The 16,188-nt window shown below is 39.6% G+C and overlaps 1 protein-coding gene across 1 annotated transcript in view; it reads right to left on the bottom strand.

The window, feature by feature from the left end:
• Positions 1 to 1,396: 1,396 nt before the first annotated feature.
• The window catches only part of APPL1 (adaptor protein, phosphotyrosine interacting with PH domain and leucine zipper 1), a 47,526-nt gene continuing 32,734 nt past the window's right edge, over positions 1,397 to 16,188 (bottom strand). Inside the window, exons 16-22 of the mRNA XM_084793960.1 lie at positions 16,102 to 16,154; positions 8,398 to 8,572; positions 8,265 to 8,301; positions 7,530 to 7,676; positions 6,002 to 6,052; positions 5,432 to 5,521; positions 1,397 to 3,904 (exon numbers count right to left, since the gene is read on the bottom strand). Coding sequence (XP_084650086.1) covers positions 3,761 to 3,904; positions 5,432 to 5,521; positions 6,002 to 6,052; positions 7,530 to 7,676; positions 8,265 to 8,301; positions 8,398 to 8,572; positions 16,102 to 16,154 — 697 coding nt within the window. The 3' untranslated portion in view covers positions 1,397 to 3,760. The remainder of the gene's footprint in view (positions 3,905 to 5,431; positions 5,522 to 6,001; positions 6,053 to 7,529; positions 7,677 to 8,264; positions 8,302 to 8,397; positions 8,573 to 16,101; positions 16,155 to 16,188) is intronic.

Here is a 16,188-nt window from a genome sequence, read left to right as displayed (position 1 = left end):
ACATGGAATACATATATTAGTATTAAAACTACAGGTCCAAGCTACTTAATTTGGAAAAACAATACCCTGCCTTTTTAACTTGAGGAATGTCTTCAGGTAGGGTAAGAGCATAAAGCATATTATCATAAATAACTTACTGGAGTAACTATTGAAGTCTCTTCCTTTGCTGTAAGAAAGTGAACAAACGCTTCCTGATAAATGATTTCCTCCCCCCCTTTGGCTATCGTGGAATTGCAATGGGGCCAAATGCGTTACAATAGAATAAAAGAAATTTTAATATTCATCTTATTGTGTGTCTGTGTGGAGGTATGTGCATGCGAGCACAATGTCCGCCAATGTTAGATGGAAGTGTTGGATCCACTGAAGTGGAGCTGCAGGGAGATGTGAACCCTCTGCAGTGGGTGCTAGACACTGAGCTCAGGCCTCGGAGAGAAGAGCGTGCTCTTGACTGCCGAGCTCTCTACACAGCCCCAGATCGAACCCATCTGAAGTGAGTTGCTGAAAAAGAATTCAGAGTAACTACCAAATATTTTATACAAAAAGACTGTATAAAAATCATGGACTTTATTATACATTTAAAAACTCCAACAACATATTTCTTGAAGCCTTGTCAGCAAATACCTATTTTGACAAATGAAAAAATAAGTTCTCTGCCCCACAAGCTACACCATGACCACAAATCCAACTTTAAAGAGATGCATGATTTTTAACTGTGTACACTGCACAGCTGGTTAATATCAGTGAAATAACAGTTAATCAATTTACTTACATTACAAAAATCACAAAACATACAAAGCAGTGTTGCACATTAATTATCATTTAATCCCCAGTATTCATATAACTGAAGTCAGTTACTTACAAGTGTAGCCAGAGACTGATTAAAAGTTCAGCATGGTTCTAGTTTTAAATCTTTATGCTATTAACGTAGAATAAAAATTCCATCAAAGAGAAATAAACTTGCTAAAAAACAAAGCAAAAGGTTTGCTTGCTTCATACATTGGTGTGTTTAACTATTTGAAAGTATAATCTGAATGCTCTGAATCTGTTATCAAAAGCAAGTATTTTCACCTCATTCATTTGTCAGAAGACTTTGTAATATTCTAGCTTTAAGGGTCTGCCAACATTGTCAGTTCAAACTGTAGTACCTTTTGTGTGTTCCACACACACACACACACACACACACACACAAAAGTTACCTATAATGTTAGGTACATCCTACTAGCTTTTTCTAAAAAACAATGCAACTTTCTCATCCCAACACTGCAGAGCTGGAATTCTTCTGAAATTAAACACCAAGTAACCATTAAATATATGACAAAAGCAAAATTAATTTCTGGGATTCAGGGACTCTGTTCAAAGGGAAAGTTTGAGTCTATAGCAAGGATACAGAAATAAGTAATTTTAATTGAATTTATTACCACAGTTAAGCTAGTACTATCAATATAGGTAACAGAATGAACAGTAGCATTAGGCTAAATTTCTTTTCTTTTTTAAGCAATTTTGTTATTTTCTAAAAAGCTGGGAGAGATTTGAGGACAGCAGAACAGAACAAGATCAGTATCAACATTTAGAAAAAAGCTCACAGGCAGCTTTCTTCAAGCAGGAGAGCTGATTAAAGCTGATGTGCAGACTCCACACAGTTTAAAGTGACAGAACAGACGCTGAATCACCTGAAACTGTTCAATCCACTCGTGATGTGTCCTGGGCATCGGAACACATTTTGGTCTGACCTGTGGACATGACAGCAACTATGGGAATTCTCATGAAACATGACTTTAAAAGCATTAGAAAATCCTTACCTCTGACCTAACTTTTTATCCAAATAGCATTTTGCTACCATGCAAAGCACCAAAACATAAAACTGCCTCCTAATGGTTTCTCTTATTATAAAACAACAGATTTTATCTGAAGTAAGCATGATATCTTATATCAAGAAAAGACTTGGGGTGGGGATGTAGCTCCATGGTAGAGGGCTTACTTAACATGTGTAAGACCCTGGGTTTTATCTCTACACTGCCAAAAATCAAACAAACAAAAACAAAAACAAAACCTAAAAAAAAAAGTTTTAAAAGCAAGTCCTGCCACCAGTAATCAAATTCTAACCATAGCAATTTCTAGTTTAACAAGAAGACAAAACTAATATAAAAACATTCCCTTCAATAAGCAAAAAATATACTTTTAACCAAATGTACTCCATAAATTGCTACTTATTAACTGTATGTTTGGGAAACATAAGACTTTGAAGAGTATTAAATAACCATTACTTCAATTTGGCACCTGGATAAGAAGAATATAATGATTCCTACAGAAAATAGTGTACTTACAGTGTGAAACTGAGCTGTATTCTGAAAACTAAAACAGAAATCACTTCTAATTCAGAACTAAGAGATAATTACCTGTGAAATTATTAGTTAACCTCTTGAAAATCTATAAATGTATGACTATGTAAAATACTTTACTCAATATATTTAACCAGTATACATTTGTGTGTATGTGTGTGTGTATTATTTTCATGTAGAACACATGAAAATAAAATCTATAAACAGTTTAATATCTGAGAAAAGAAAGAGTTTTGACAGAACATTAAACTGGAGAGAGACATGTCAACCTTGGTAGCAAGCTAATTCCTTCCTTGGTCCTATACTATATGAGGTGTTCAATTCCTTTTCAGTTTTTTATAGGATTAGATCTTTTACTCATTTGGAGAGTAAAAGTATTTACAATAATTAGTGCAAATTATTCTATACTCATAAATTAGTTATTTGTCTTTGTAGCTATAAAGTGGCAATTCAATACATTATCAAAATGTGGGATTATGAAAATACTGGGATTATCAATCTGAAATTTAAAAGATTATGTTTTCTAAATTAAACTGCACATTTTTATTCTAAGTAATAAACATAATTGTTATAGAACATCTTGAAATGTCACTTATTATCAATAAAAATTATTTCACAATACAGAAAATACAATGTATCATTCTACAACACTCCCTTTACATGTCAATTCTAATATAAAATATTTGAGCAACAACAACAAAAAGCTTTCGATAAATCCTGAAACCTTATTCTCACCCTTACTGCTTTGTATCAATAAGTAAAGTCTCAACCTGAGAACTGAGAAGATGGTGGCAAAGTACCAAGGACTGTATCGAACATCAACAAAGACACTGGAGTTTCTTTCCTACTGCCATGATACAGTCATCAGAAATGGAGCAAGCCCAGAAAATGCCCTGAAATCAACACTATCGCCTGCCACTACCCTAGTGATTTTGTACATTCTATTGCACAGTTAATATTGTTAGAAGATTTGCAGACTTGTAGAATTCTCTGCACAAAGGATTCTAAGCTCATTTGGTTGAACACTCCCTCACCACCAACAAGACATTCCAGTGAAAAGGAGAAAGTACAGACACGAATGTCAGAATCTGAAGAATAAATGATTTCTTACGGAGACAGCCAATTACAATGCAAGATAAAACGTTAACAATTTGAAAGAAAAATATCTTGAGCAACTGTGATCCATCAGCAATCCACTACAGAAAAGTAAGCAGGTCTTTTTAGGTATGCAGAGTTTGATGATAATGCATAGTATTTTACTTTTAAGGGGAATGCTTGATATAACCTGTTACCAAGTTCAGTCTTTTTAAAAGAAACTGAAACAAGCAAATAGAAAGCTTAGTCTCCTCCTTGATCTTTTAGCATGGTTACCTTGTGCCACATTCCAGGGCAAGGGGGAAATCAATCAAAAAGCAACAAACTTATGCTTCTGATTCTCTTTTTTTCCCTTCTTCTCCCAAATCACTCTCTTCTGATTGGCTACTGCTAAGAATAAGCTGGCCCTCACTACCAGCTTGGTTTGGTCTACTGGAAGCAGCTATCAACCGACTCTGTTCTTCCAAGTCCTGGTGGAAAGACAAAAAAAAAGAAACTAAGTTAACTGTCAGCAGTCAAATGGAAAACTATACAGTTTTCTAGTCAGCTTTACTATACTGGAGAGCCATTCCAAACCTGTCACATGCATAATTCTGATAACCTGATGAAAAGAAAGGCGATATTCAACAAATTAAACACCAGAGTGAAGTTCGGCAACACTTTAATAATCCCAAAAAACGAGCATTAAAAAAAAGGTTGATTTGATTTTTTTTAATCCTCCCTTTCTTCCTTTTGAGTGTGTGTGTGTGTAATGACCAAGTTCTGACTGTCTCCACCTCTCATTATACACAATGTAAACGATCTCACAGGCAAAGAGTTACACGGTCACTGCCACACCCCGTTCCCGCTCCTCTCCAGGTCTTGTCTCTACTCTTGTCCTGTTGATCTTGCTAAATAAATCAAGTACCCCTTTCCCTCAGCTGGGCTGAACTTGTGTGCTTCTCGTGCTATATCCAACTCACCTCCAACTCCTTCTGGTCTCTCACATGCATATTCCCCAGTTATCGTCTCTTTCCTTTTCCTACCATCAATGCCACCACCTGTAATCGGCTCCCATAACCTCAGGAGTCACCTCATCAAGGTCTGGCTCTGAAAATTGTATACTTTTAACTATTCTTTTGTAGGTTTGATCCTTAGTACCAAAAGAATTTAGAAAGTGTGTTGCAGGGGGAATGGAGGAAGCCCTGAGTGAACGTACATTATGGACATGAGCACAGCCTTGACAAGGTCTACAATGTCTCAAACCCGTGGGAAACAGCAAACCCTTCCTCTGGTCTGCGCAGATGGTTAGAGTGCATGCAAATCTTGCAACCACAGCCTTATCTGCCCTCCTCCTAGCTCAGGAACACCTCCCTCAGAGACCTACGGAGACTGCTCACCCACCCAACCTCTAGTGCTGTATACTCCAGTGCTAAAACTGTGAGTTTTGGGGTTGCTGTGTAGTACTAGGTGCTACTCCATCAGAAAGAGCACCCCATCCTAGCTTTTCTGTGTGTATCTGTCTTTTCTTCAGTATCTGTTCTTTCTTCATTCCCTGTTGCCCCAGTCAGGTTTCCAAAACCAACCTGTGCTGAACGCTGTGCTCAGGCATGTGTCTGTCTGTGTGCGTGCATTCATGTGCACACATTTATAAAAACGTATGTGTGCATGTGTATGTATGCGTACATATATGAATATGATACTCTTACTAATGCTATTTTCCCTTTCACAGTCAATGTGACTTTCAGCAAGACAATTAAGTCTATTTAAAGTCTCTCAAAAGAACTTCTTTTGCAGAATCAGCCCTAACTGGTAATGAAAATTCTAGCAGGTTTCTTTAATAGCAAGTTATGTTATATTTCACAGCAGCTACAGCACAAATCAGATATCAACTCTTTTCTGCTATGTAATGAATCATCTGGTTATGAGATGGCTGAACAATCAGAAACAGACTACCATTTGGAAATTAAAATCTTAAAGGCGGAGTGTTGAATTAGTCAGTACCACACAAAGGATACCTTCTCAATCTGTTTTTGTTTGCTGAGTTCTTTCTGTTGTTTCTCTTTTACTCTCTCTATTTCTTTTTGTTTTTCTGATGCCCTACGATCCTAAAAAGAGAGTAGGAGAGTAAATAAAACAAATATGTTAAATAGGAAGTAATTTAGAATTCTACATATTTCAATTAATATGAGCTTTGTAACTTTTCAGTGCTTTACATAAGGCATACCAATAGTTTTCATTTTATAACACACATTAATCTAGATTTTTTTTTTTTTGGTTGGTTGATCGTTTTTTTTTTTTCCCCCAAGACAGGGTTTCACTGTGTAGTCTTGGCTGTCCTGAAACTCATTCCGTAAACCAGGCAGGCCTCAAACTCAGAAATCTACCTGCCTCTGTCTCCCGGGTTCTGGGATTAAAGGCATGCACCACCACTGCCTGGCTCCAGATTCTAAATGCTATCTGAGCAATAGCACCCGCTAATAACCTTGTTTAGCAAAACAATTTTATTTACTTGCTAGTGTGAAAGAGCTTTTATTATACTGCTTTAGCTTAGACATCCTTGGAGATAAAGTGGCTCTGATTCTTACCAGTTCAGCATGCAAAGCTATCTGTTTTGCCAATCCGACAGAATCACAAATCTAAAGGGAGGAAAAAGTTAAAAACTTTTATATTAAACTGAATACTTTTATATTAAACAAAAAAATTCAAAGACCCAAATGGATGACATAACTAGTTTTATAATAATTCAAGATAACATACTAATTTAAGTAACAATTAATTTAAAGGTATTTCAACCCCCCAAAAATCTCAGCATGTTTTCTTCAGAACGGATGGACTTGCACTGCTGGCTTTCCTCTGCATCATATGCCCATCCTACTGCTCATTATATCCAACTCACTACTGACGGAGACTATCACAGACAGTAAGTAACTGTAGGGTGTCCAGGCTCAACTGCTACATCTACAGCACAACGCCTACACTTAAGCTAAGGGAAAGTCATAGGAGAGTGTTGAGAAGACTGTAAAGAACCAGAAGAACAGAGCACCAGCTATGAGATAAGTGTCTCCCAGATATGGCTGGGAAGCTGTATCTATGAAATCGCAACAATATGGTTGCCTAAACAAGACAGGAAAATTGATAATAACTGGCATGCAAATGTAGATGGAGCAAACTTCACAAGGCCCTACTCCTAGATGAAAAGCTACAAGCAACCAGAAGTTGCTGAGACAGGAAGAATCTGTTTTGTCCAGAAACAAGCCCAAGAAGTTACCCAATGCTAAGTGGTCCAACCTAAACACATAAAAACACTTCAATGAACTCAGTAAGATTTACACACACACACACACACACACACACCAATAATAAAGTCATGATTTTTGGGGTCCCCCCCACCAACACAGGGTTTCTCTGTGTAGCCTTGGCTGTCCTGGACTTGCTTTGTAGATCCACCTGCTTCTGCTTTCCCAAGTGCTAGGATTAAATGTGTGCTCCACCATGCTTGTCTTAAGTCATGGATTTTTGAGAAGTACAGACACAGGAGGAGTTGGAAAGGGGAGGCGGGAGGAAATGATACAAATATAGTACTCATATGTAAAGCTATGAAAAATAAAAAAATATTTAAAAATTTAAAACATCAATACTGAAATAGTGAGTCATGCAAAGAATGAAAGATTTGATTGATGATACTGGTATAAGCTCATGACACCTAAAATTACTCTGGTAATTATCCCATTCCCAGGATAGGATGATCAGGCAAGAAGACTGAACCAGCCTGTAATCCTAGCACTTGGGAAGCAGAGGCAGGCAGACCGCTATGAGTTCGAAGCCAGCCTGGTCTACAAAGTGAGTCCAGGACAGCCGAGGCTACACAGAGAAACCCTGTCTCTCCAAAAAAAAAAAAAAAAAAAAAAAAAAAAGACTGAACCAGGTATCAACAGCCTGCAGAGCCTGAGAGGCTCCACTCATCCGCATGGCCCCCTCCTGAACAGAGGGCTTTCTCTCATCAAGCAACTCAGCTAGACTAGGCACAACCTGAGAGCCTTTTCCAGAAATTTTAGGCTAAAACTGTGACTCTGATAGGCATTTTATAAAATAAACATTTTGAAAGTCAAGTACCTTTTCCCCCTCATTGTTTGATTCAAATATATAGCAGACTGATGACAAACTACTTTCACTTCTTCCGCCTGATGTCCGGAGAACAAATCCAAAGAGTCGTTTATTTTCCTGGTGTGTAGCATACAAAACTACATATGGTAATGGAAACTGCCACAGAAAACACCACAAACAAACATGAGATCTTCTAAATCACTACAACAACATTCAGATGATACACTCTCATGTATCTAAATTCTAAAAATATCAAAAATTGAATTTTAAAAACAAATTTTCAATAGAATATTATTCTAAGAACAAATAATGCCACATTTGGTTTAGATTTTATCAAAAAGAGGTTATTAAATACTGAGTTTTACTTTTCAACAGCATATTTACCAATATAAATTTAACTACAAGAGACCTACTTAATAAATGATTAAATAGAAGATATACTTGCAAGTACAAAGAAATATAGAATTATAAAATAAACTAAATTATGTTCATGTTTTTGATTACTACTGCTAATTTCTTTGGCATATAAACTCTCTAGGTATAAAAACACCAAAATATGTTAACTCTTTAAGTTACAGAGTGCTCAGTAACTTTTTGGAGCTGGCTGTATATGTAACAACAGCCTAAAGACCAATCAATCTTAATTGATACTGTCATACTAGGATACATAGGACCAGGTTATCAAACTATAAAATGTACATATGAACAAATAATACTTAAAAGTTTTAATCAAATAGCACTCACTGTGAGCCTTGTAACTTGGGTCTGTGGATCAATCAACCTATAATAATTGAAATTTTGGAAAATAGCTTTTTAATTAGACTAAAAATAAAAATCATTTTTCATATTACTTTGTTGAGAGAGGGTTACTACTTACTTCAAACAGTCACAAGTGACTAATAAATGTGATTCTGTCATACGAAAGATGTTATGGATGGCCCGAGCAGCTAAGATCTGGCGCATTGTTTCATAGACAACATCTGGGTGGTCATCTGACTTTACCTCCATAGAACCAAGGAATCGGACAATAAATAACTGATGAAGAATAGAGTCTGTAACAGAAAATGGTACACTATGGCTGAGGGTTTTTTGGTGGTGGTGGTGGTGGTGGTTATTGCAGCACAGGTTGGCCTTAAACCCACATTTCTCCTGCTTTAGCATCCCAGATGCTGGTACTACAAGCATGTGCCATTCTGCTTTGATATTTAAGTCTGTTCATGAATGCAGTATTTGGAATGAATTTATTTAGTGTGTGTGTCTGTGTTTGGGGCGAGGGAGGGGGATTCCCAGGATTCCCAGTGCACAATCTCTGGAAGAGCAGAAAGTGCCCTTAACTTCTGAGCCATCTCTTCAGCCCCCGTTGTTGCATTTCTTTGTTCTTTTTAAAAATTATTTATTCACTTTACATAGCCTTTTCCTTCCTTCCCTCCCAGTCCCATGTTTTCTCCCCACTTCCCTTCCCCTAATCTTTGAAAAAGGGGAGCCCCTCTACCCATCCACCCCAGCTCATCAAGTCAAATCAGGACTGAGTTCATCCTTTTCCCCTGTGCCTTGACAAGGCAGTCCCATGGGGGGTGGGGTGATCAAATAGCATGCAGCAGAGTCCATGTCAGGGACAGCCCTCACTCCTCTTACAAGAGAACCCACATGAAGCTTGAACTGCCTATCAGCTACAATGTGTAAGGGACCTAGGTCCAGTCCATGCATGGTCCTTGGTTGGTGCTTCAGACTCCACAGGCCCCTCTGGGCCCTGGTTAGTTGGCTCTGTTGGTCTTCTGGTGGAACTCTTGTTACCTCTAAGTCTAAGGGAATATTCTTAAAAAATCTTTCTATTAAGCTGGAAAACCTAAAATAAATTTCTTTCTTTCTTTTCTTTTTTCTTTTTTGGTTTTTTTGAGACAGGGTTTCTCTGTGTAGAAGAAACTAATTTCTAGATGGAGCTAAACCAAGAAGTCAACAACGTGAACATATATAACAAATGAAGAAATTAAAATAGTAATAAAAAAACTTTCAGCCAAAGTAAGTTCAGAGCCAGATGGATTCACAGCAGAATTCTACCAGACTTTTAAAGATCTACAGCCAATCCTTTTAAACGATTCAAGAAAACAGAAACAGGAGCACTCTCAAACTCCTTCTAGGAAGCCTGTATCACTCTAACATCCAAACCAGGTAAAAACACACAACAAAAGAAAATTACAGCCCAGTATCTCTGATGAACATAGGTTGAAAATTTCTCAATAGAATATTTACTAAATACTAACAATCAAAAAGATGTATACCATGACCAAATTGGCTTTATCCCTGATATACAGGAATGGTTCAAAATATGCAAGTCGACAAATGTAATAAACCTAAATGGACTTAAAGACAAAAACCATATGGTCATCTCAATATATGCAGGAAAAATCTTTGACAAAATCCAACATGCCTTCAAGATAAAAGTCCTAGTAGGACTAGAGGGAACACATCTGAACATAACGAAAGTTAGATATGAGAAGCCCACAGCCAACATCATGCTAAGTGGAAAGAAACTTGAAGCAATCCCACTGAAGGCAAGAATAAGATAGGGATGCCCAGTTCTCCAGTTTCCCACTCCTTTTTACTATTGAGGTCAAAGTACTAGCTGGAGCAATAAAGCAAGAAAAAGAAATTAAAGAAGCAAATCAAAACAACTCTGAGATTCCATCTTACACCCATCAGAATGGCTAAGATCAAAAGTTCAAGCGACACCACATGCTGGTGAGGATGTGGGGAGAGAGGAACACTTCTTCATTGCTGGTGGGAATGCAAACTAGTACAGCCACTTTTGAAATCTATCTGGTGCTATCTCAGAAAACTGGGAATAGGGCTTCCTCAAGACCCAGCTATTCCACTCCTTGGAATATACCCAGAAGATGCTCCAGCACACAGCAAGAAAATTTGCTCAACCATGTTCATAGCAGCTTTATTCATAATAGCCAGAACATGGAAACAGCCTAAGTGTCCCTCAGTAGAAGAATGGATAAAGAAACTGTGGTACATATACACTATGGAATATTACTCAGCTATTAAAAACAAGGAATTCCCGAAATTTGTGGACAAATGGATTAAGCTAGAAATGATCATAATGAGTGAGTTAACCCAGAAGCAGAAAGACTCAAATGGTATATACTTACTTATATCTGCATATTAGCCCAAGGGGCAGGTCCCACGAAAGCCTTCACTTACCAGGAAACTGAGACAGAGGGGAGGACATTCTAGTGGGACTCTAGATGAGAGAATCATGGGAGAATAGCAAAGTAGAAGGACCCAGAGGGTCCTAGAAACCTACAAGTAGAACATTATGACAGGCAGATTTGGGCCCAGGGGTCCCGCTCAAACTAAGGCACCAGCCAAGGACAATACAGGCGGTAAACCTTAAACCCCTACCCAGATCTAGCCAATGGTCAAAACATTCTCCACAGTAGGGTGGAGAGTGGGATATTACTTTCTCACATACTCTGGTGCCTCACCTTTGACCATGTCCCCTGGACGGGGAGACCTGGTGGCACTCAGAGGAAGGACAGCAGGTTACCAAGAAGAGACTTGATACCCTATGAACATATACAGGGGGAGGAAATCCCCCTCAGGAACAGTCATAGGGGAGGGGAACAAGCGGAAAATGGGAAGGAGGGAAGAATGGGAGGATACAAGGGATGGGATAACCATTGAGATGTAACAAGAATAAATTAATAAAGAAAAAGAAAATGAAAGAAATTAAAGAAATACAAACAGGGAAAGAAGAAATCAAACTATCCCTATTGGCAGATGACATAATATTATACATTAAGAGATCTTCTCAAAAAAAAATCTAACCTGGAAATTCTAGAAATGACAAAATCAGCAGTGTAGCAGATACAGAATCAACTTTCAGAAATCAGTAGCCTTTCTATACACCATCAACAAAAACAATCACCATATAGAGAAAGGGACCATGGACATACTCCCATTCACAACTGCTTCAAAAAAATAACACTAGGAATAAACTTAACCAAGAAGCAATAAAAACTTTAAACTTCTAAAGAAAGATTTAAAAAAAAAAAAAGACTAGAAAACTGGAAGAGACAACCCATGCCCATGGATTGGTAGAATTAATATTGTGAAAATTATAAAAGCTATTACAGATTCAATATAATCCCAACAAAAATGCCTCTTTCTTTACAAAACCAGAAGAAAAAAAACTATCCTAAAATTCATATGAAACCATAAAAGACCTTGAATAGGCAAAGCAGTCCTGAGCAAAAAGAGCCATACTAGAGGGATTATTACGATTCTAGATCTTAAGCTATACTACATGGCCATAGGAATAGACACAATATGGTACTGGCACAAACACAGACAGACCAATGGAACAAAATTCAACACCCAAACATGAATATATGTAAGTTAAACCATTTAATATTTGACAAAGATGTCCAAAACATACACTGGAGAAGAGAGCATCTTCAATAGATGGTGCTGAGAAAACGGGGTGTCCACATGGAGAAGAATGAAATTAAGCTCCTATCATCTTGCACAAAAACTAACTTCAAATGAATTAAAGACCTAAAAGTGAAGCCCAAAACACTGAAACTGCTAGAAGAAACCATAGACAGTACTGTGCACAATTTAATCGTCAGAAAGGACTTTCTCAACAGACTCCATATGCCCAAGAATTAAGGCCAATAATTGAAAAGTGAGACTTCATAAAACCATAAAGCTTCTGCACAACTAAAAATAACTGTTAAAGAGGAAGCCCACAGAATGGGGAAAAAAATCTGTGCCAACTCTACATCAACAGAGAATCAATACTCAAAATATATAAAGAACTCTACCCTTGGCAATGGGCAAAAAAGACACCTTGTTGGTAGTGTTGTTCTTATATATCAGTCAGGGGCAGACCAGATGGCAGTCCTTTGTTCACCCTAGCTTGATGGCCAAAGCTGCCTTACGCCTAGGACTGACTCATAAAAATCAAATCCAGGCAGCACAGCACAGGAAGAGAAAGACAAGAGACTACAGACTGCCATACCATCCACAGACCTGCCCTCCAGCACATGGCACAGACAAGCCAGAGACATGCTTTTGCTGCCGCACCATGCAGCTTGGAAGAAGGATGTCATCCTGGGGCCTGACATCCACATGACCAGTCTGCAGCAGGAGCCACCACAATGTGAGAGTATGTGGCAATAAGATGGGAGAGAAAAAGAAGTGGACAGCTTGAGCACTATGAGAGAGAAAGGCTGGAGACTTAAGGGTGGAGAGGGACCCTACTGTGAGCGGCCAGCCCTGCCATCTGGGGCCACGGTGAGGTCCCAGCCTGAGCTGCCACTGAGGGCCACATCTGAGTCCATGGCTATGCGGCAACAGGAGTCAGTGCCAATGTCGTAGCTCGTATCACTACTAGAGAACATGGGACTGTCCCTGGTTGGAGCAACCATGTAGATGTCCAGGGGCTGTGTGTATCGAGGCCCATCCCTCACTAGATGCAGAGAACTAAACCTGCGCCTCCCCAGGCAGCACAATGGAACTAGTCCTGACAGGGCATGTGTGGATGAGCCAGTTCCAAGAGCATGAGTATAAGAGAGCTGACCCTGCCACTTGTCTGCCATGGGGTGGCACAGGTGCAGACATGATGCCTCCCTGGCAGTCAGGAAACCTGGCCACAGGGTCATGAGCTCAGGAGAGCGATCCCTACCCCTCACTAGCTGCAGCATTAGGGAGAGCGGGGCCTGCAATTCACCTGACAAGCACAGCAAAGCGGACCCTGGTAGTCAGGTGAGCCAGCCCTGATGACAGAGCAAGAGCTGGCCCTGGTCTGCCATGAGGTGGTGTGGATACAGGGGCATGCCTTCCCCTGCTTGCCCCTCACCACCTACAGCAGTCAGGAGAACTAGCTCTGAGGTAATCAGAGTAGGTGAGCTGGCCTTGTCCCTCATCTGCTGCAGCACTCAGAAGAGCGGGCCCTGCAGCTCCCCTGGGCAGCACAGTAAAGCTGGCCTTGGGGGAGAGAGGGTGACTAGGTAAGCTGCCCTGAGGGCAAGAGCATGGGAGATCTGGCGTGAGGTGGCATCCGATCCTCTCGTGCCCCACCCACCCATACCTCCCACCACCTGCAGTAGCCAAGAGAGCAGACCCTGGGGTCATGAGAGCTGGAGAGCTAACCTTGCCCCTTCACTGGCTGTCACACTCAGGAGAGAGGGTCCTGTACCTCACCTGAACAATACAGTGAAGCTGGCATGGGTGAGCCAGAAGGAGGGTGGAAGAAGAGGAGTGCTGGCTCAGCTCCTTACAGGCTGCAGCACTTGGGAAAGTGAACCCTGACCTTGACTGGGCAGCACAGGGGAGCTGGCTCTGGAGGCATGGGTGTGGGTGAGCTGGCGCCGAAGGCAAGAGAGCAGAAAAGCTGACCCTGCCTCCTGTTAATGGCAGCATTAGTGGCCTAGCCAGAGCAGTGGTGGAGAGCTTGCCCTGGCGGTGTCTATAAGGGAAAGTGGGCAGGTTGACCAGACTGGCTGCCACCCAGGTCCAGATTCAAGGCTCTGAATTGGCCCACCCCAAAATCTGTACTATTTGCAAATGGTTAAGATATGTGAAAGGGCCAATCCTGCTATTCCAGAGACTCAGAGCTCCATGACAGGGCAATAGCAGGATACCGGGAGAAGTCCTGATGAGGATCCACTATTGATGGTGTCACAAAAGCCAGAGACTCCAAACCAGACCAGTAATTTGTTACAGTGAACATTTGCAGGAAATCAATAAAAAGCTAAAAAATAAAAATAAAAAAGAAGAAGAAGAAGCACTAAGAACAAAGGTTTAAAAACAAAGAAAAAACAAAAACAAACAAATAAAAAAACCAAATGACCATTCCAAAAAATGGGCTTGGGACCTGAACAGAGAGTTCTTAAAAGAAGAAAAAAGAAATGGCTAAGAAATATCTCAAAAAATATTCATTGCATTAGGGAAAGCAAATTAAAACAACACTGAGGTTTCACTTTACCCCAGTCAGAATGGCAAAGATCAACAAACAACAGATACAAAATGCTGGAGGACATGTACAGAAAAAAAAGGCCTCAGTCACTATTGGTGGGATTGCTAACTGGTCCAGGCACTCTGGAAATCGGTGTGGAGAATTCCCAAAAAGCTAATAGTAAATCAACTAAATGGCCCAGCTAGGCCACTCTTTTGGAGTATGCCTTAAGGACTTGACATCCTACTCCACAGACACCTGTTGTCATATTCTTTGCTGTGCTATTCACAAAAGCTGGGAAATGAAAATGTCCTTCAACTGATGAGTGAATATTGAAAATGTGGTACATTTACACTATGAGATACTGCAAAGAAAAGTGTAAAGAAAAACAAAATCATGAACTCTGCAGGTAAATAGACAGAATTAGAAAAGCTCAAATTGAGTGAGGTAATCCAAACCCAGAAAGACAAACACCACATATTTTCTTATCAGAGGCTTCTAGCCCCTAATGTTCAGATATGATATATCTCCTGAGGTAATACAGAAACCAGGAAAACAAAAGGGATCGCTGCTGAGATAGGGGTTGGGGAGTAGCTACAGAAAGGGGATTAATAGCAGAGTACAAGTGATCTAATTAGGGAAATGGAAAAAGATAGAGGCTCTAGTCGCACAGGAAAGAGATACAGAAGGAAAAGGAAGAAGGGTAAAGTAACAAGGATGTCTGAAAAAGTCATAAGGAAGCATACTACTAACTACAAAAAAATTAATGCACATAAGTCTGTGCATAAATACACATATATAGTTTAAATAATTTTTTTTTCATCTGGGATGACAATGCGCCCTTCAAAGAGCCAAAGACCATCTAACAAAAAAAAAAACCAACACAAGGCATGAGAAGCCATTTCAAATTGTTGGGCAGGTTGTCCAAGAGACTCCCAATATTATACATATTGCCTTTGGTTACCCCTAAGAGGTGAAAGTTAAGTTTCCTAGTGCTGAAGACACCATGAACTTTTGATGCTTGGCTCACAGACCCCTGAGCTGGAACTGCCTCTTCCTGAGAACTAGCTTTCAGAGTACCAGAAGACACCATGCAAGCTTCCAGAAGAGAAAAGCAACCAACAATCCTACACAGATATGATGCCTATGAACCACCACCACCACCAGCATGGCCAGATAAGCCTAAGGTACAATAGTGATGCGAATACCCTGGCAGTCACAGCTCTCTAATTAGACTTAGAGCCCATTCAACAAGAGGGAGAGCATCCCAAGTACTGGAAACCTGGCCATCTACCCAGGGATAGTGAAGTCAAGGATCTTGAGGGGGTGGAAACTATGAAAACACAAACATTTTTTTTTTAAAGCTTAAGGGATAGTTTATGTACTAAGAATTTGCTATGAGGTCAAAAGTCTACGACATTCTACAATCTTGCATGAGTAACTTCTGAAGTCAGATTAGGTTCTGGTTGCCCTAAGAGTACTATGAGTAAAATTGAGAAAATTCTGAAGTAAAAATAACATCAAAACTGAGCACAGCAGCAGGATACTTGCAAATGACACATTTCAAAGTTTACTACTAGGTCACTTTACAATGAATATTGAAATCTTTTATACCTTCAGTTTCCGATTTTGTGCTTCCTCCAGATTCTCCAAATGGATTTGTACGCCTGAAGTTTAGGACAAAATATGAACAAATGGGTC

Source organism: Acomys minous, assembly GCF_964271855.1.
Source record: "Acomys minous genome assembly, chromosome: 9".
NCBI lineage: Eukaryota > Metazoa > Chordata > Mammalia > Rodentia > Muridae > Acomys > Acomys minous.
This window is presented reverse-complemented; position numbering and strand designations above follow the sequence as displayed.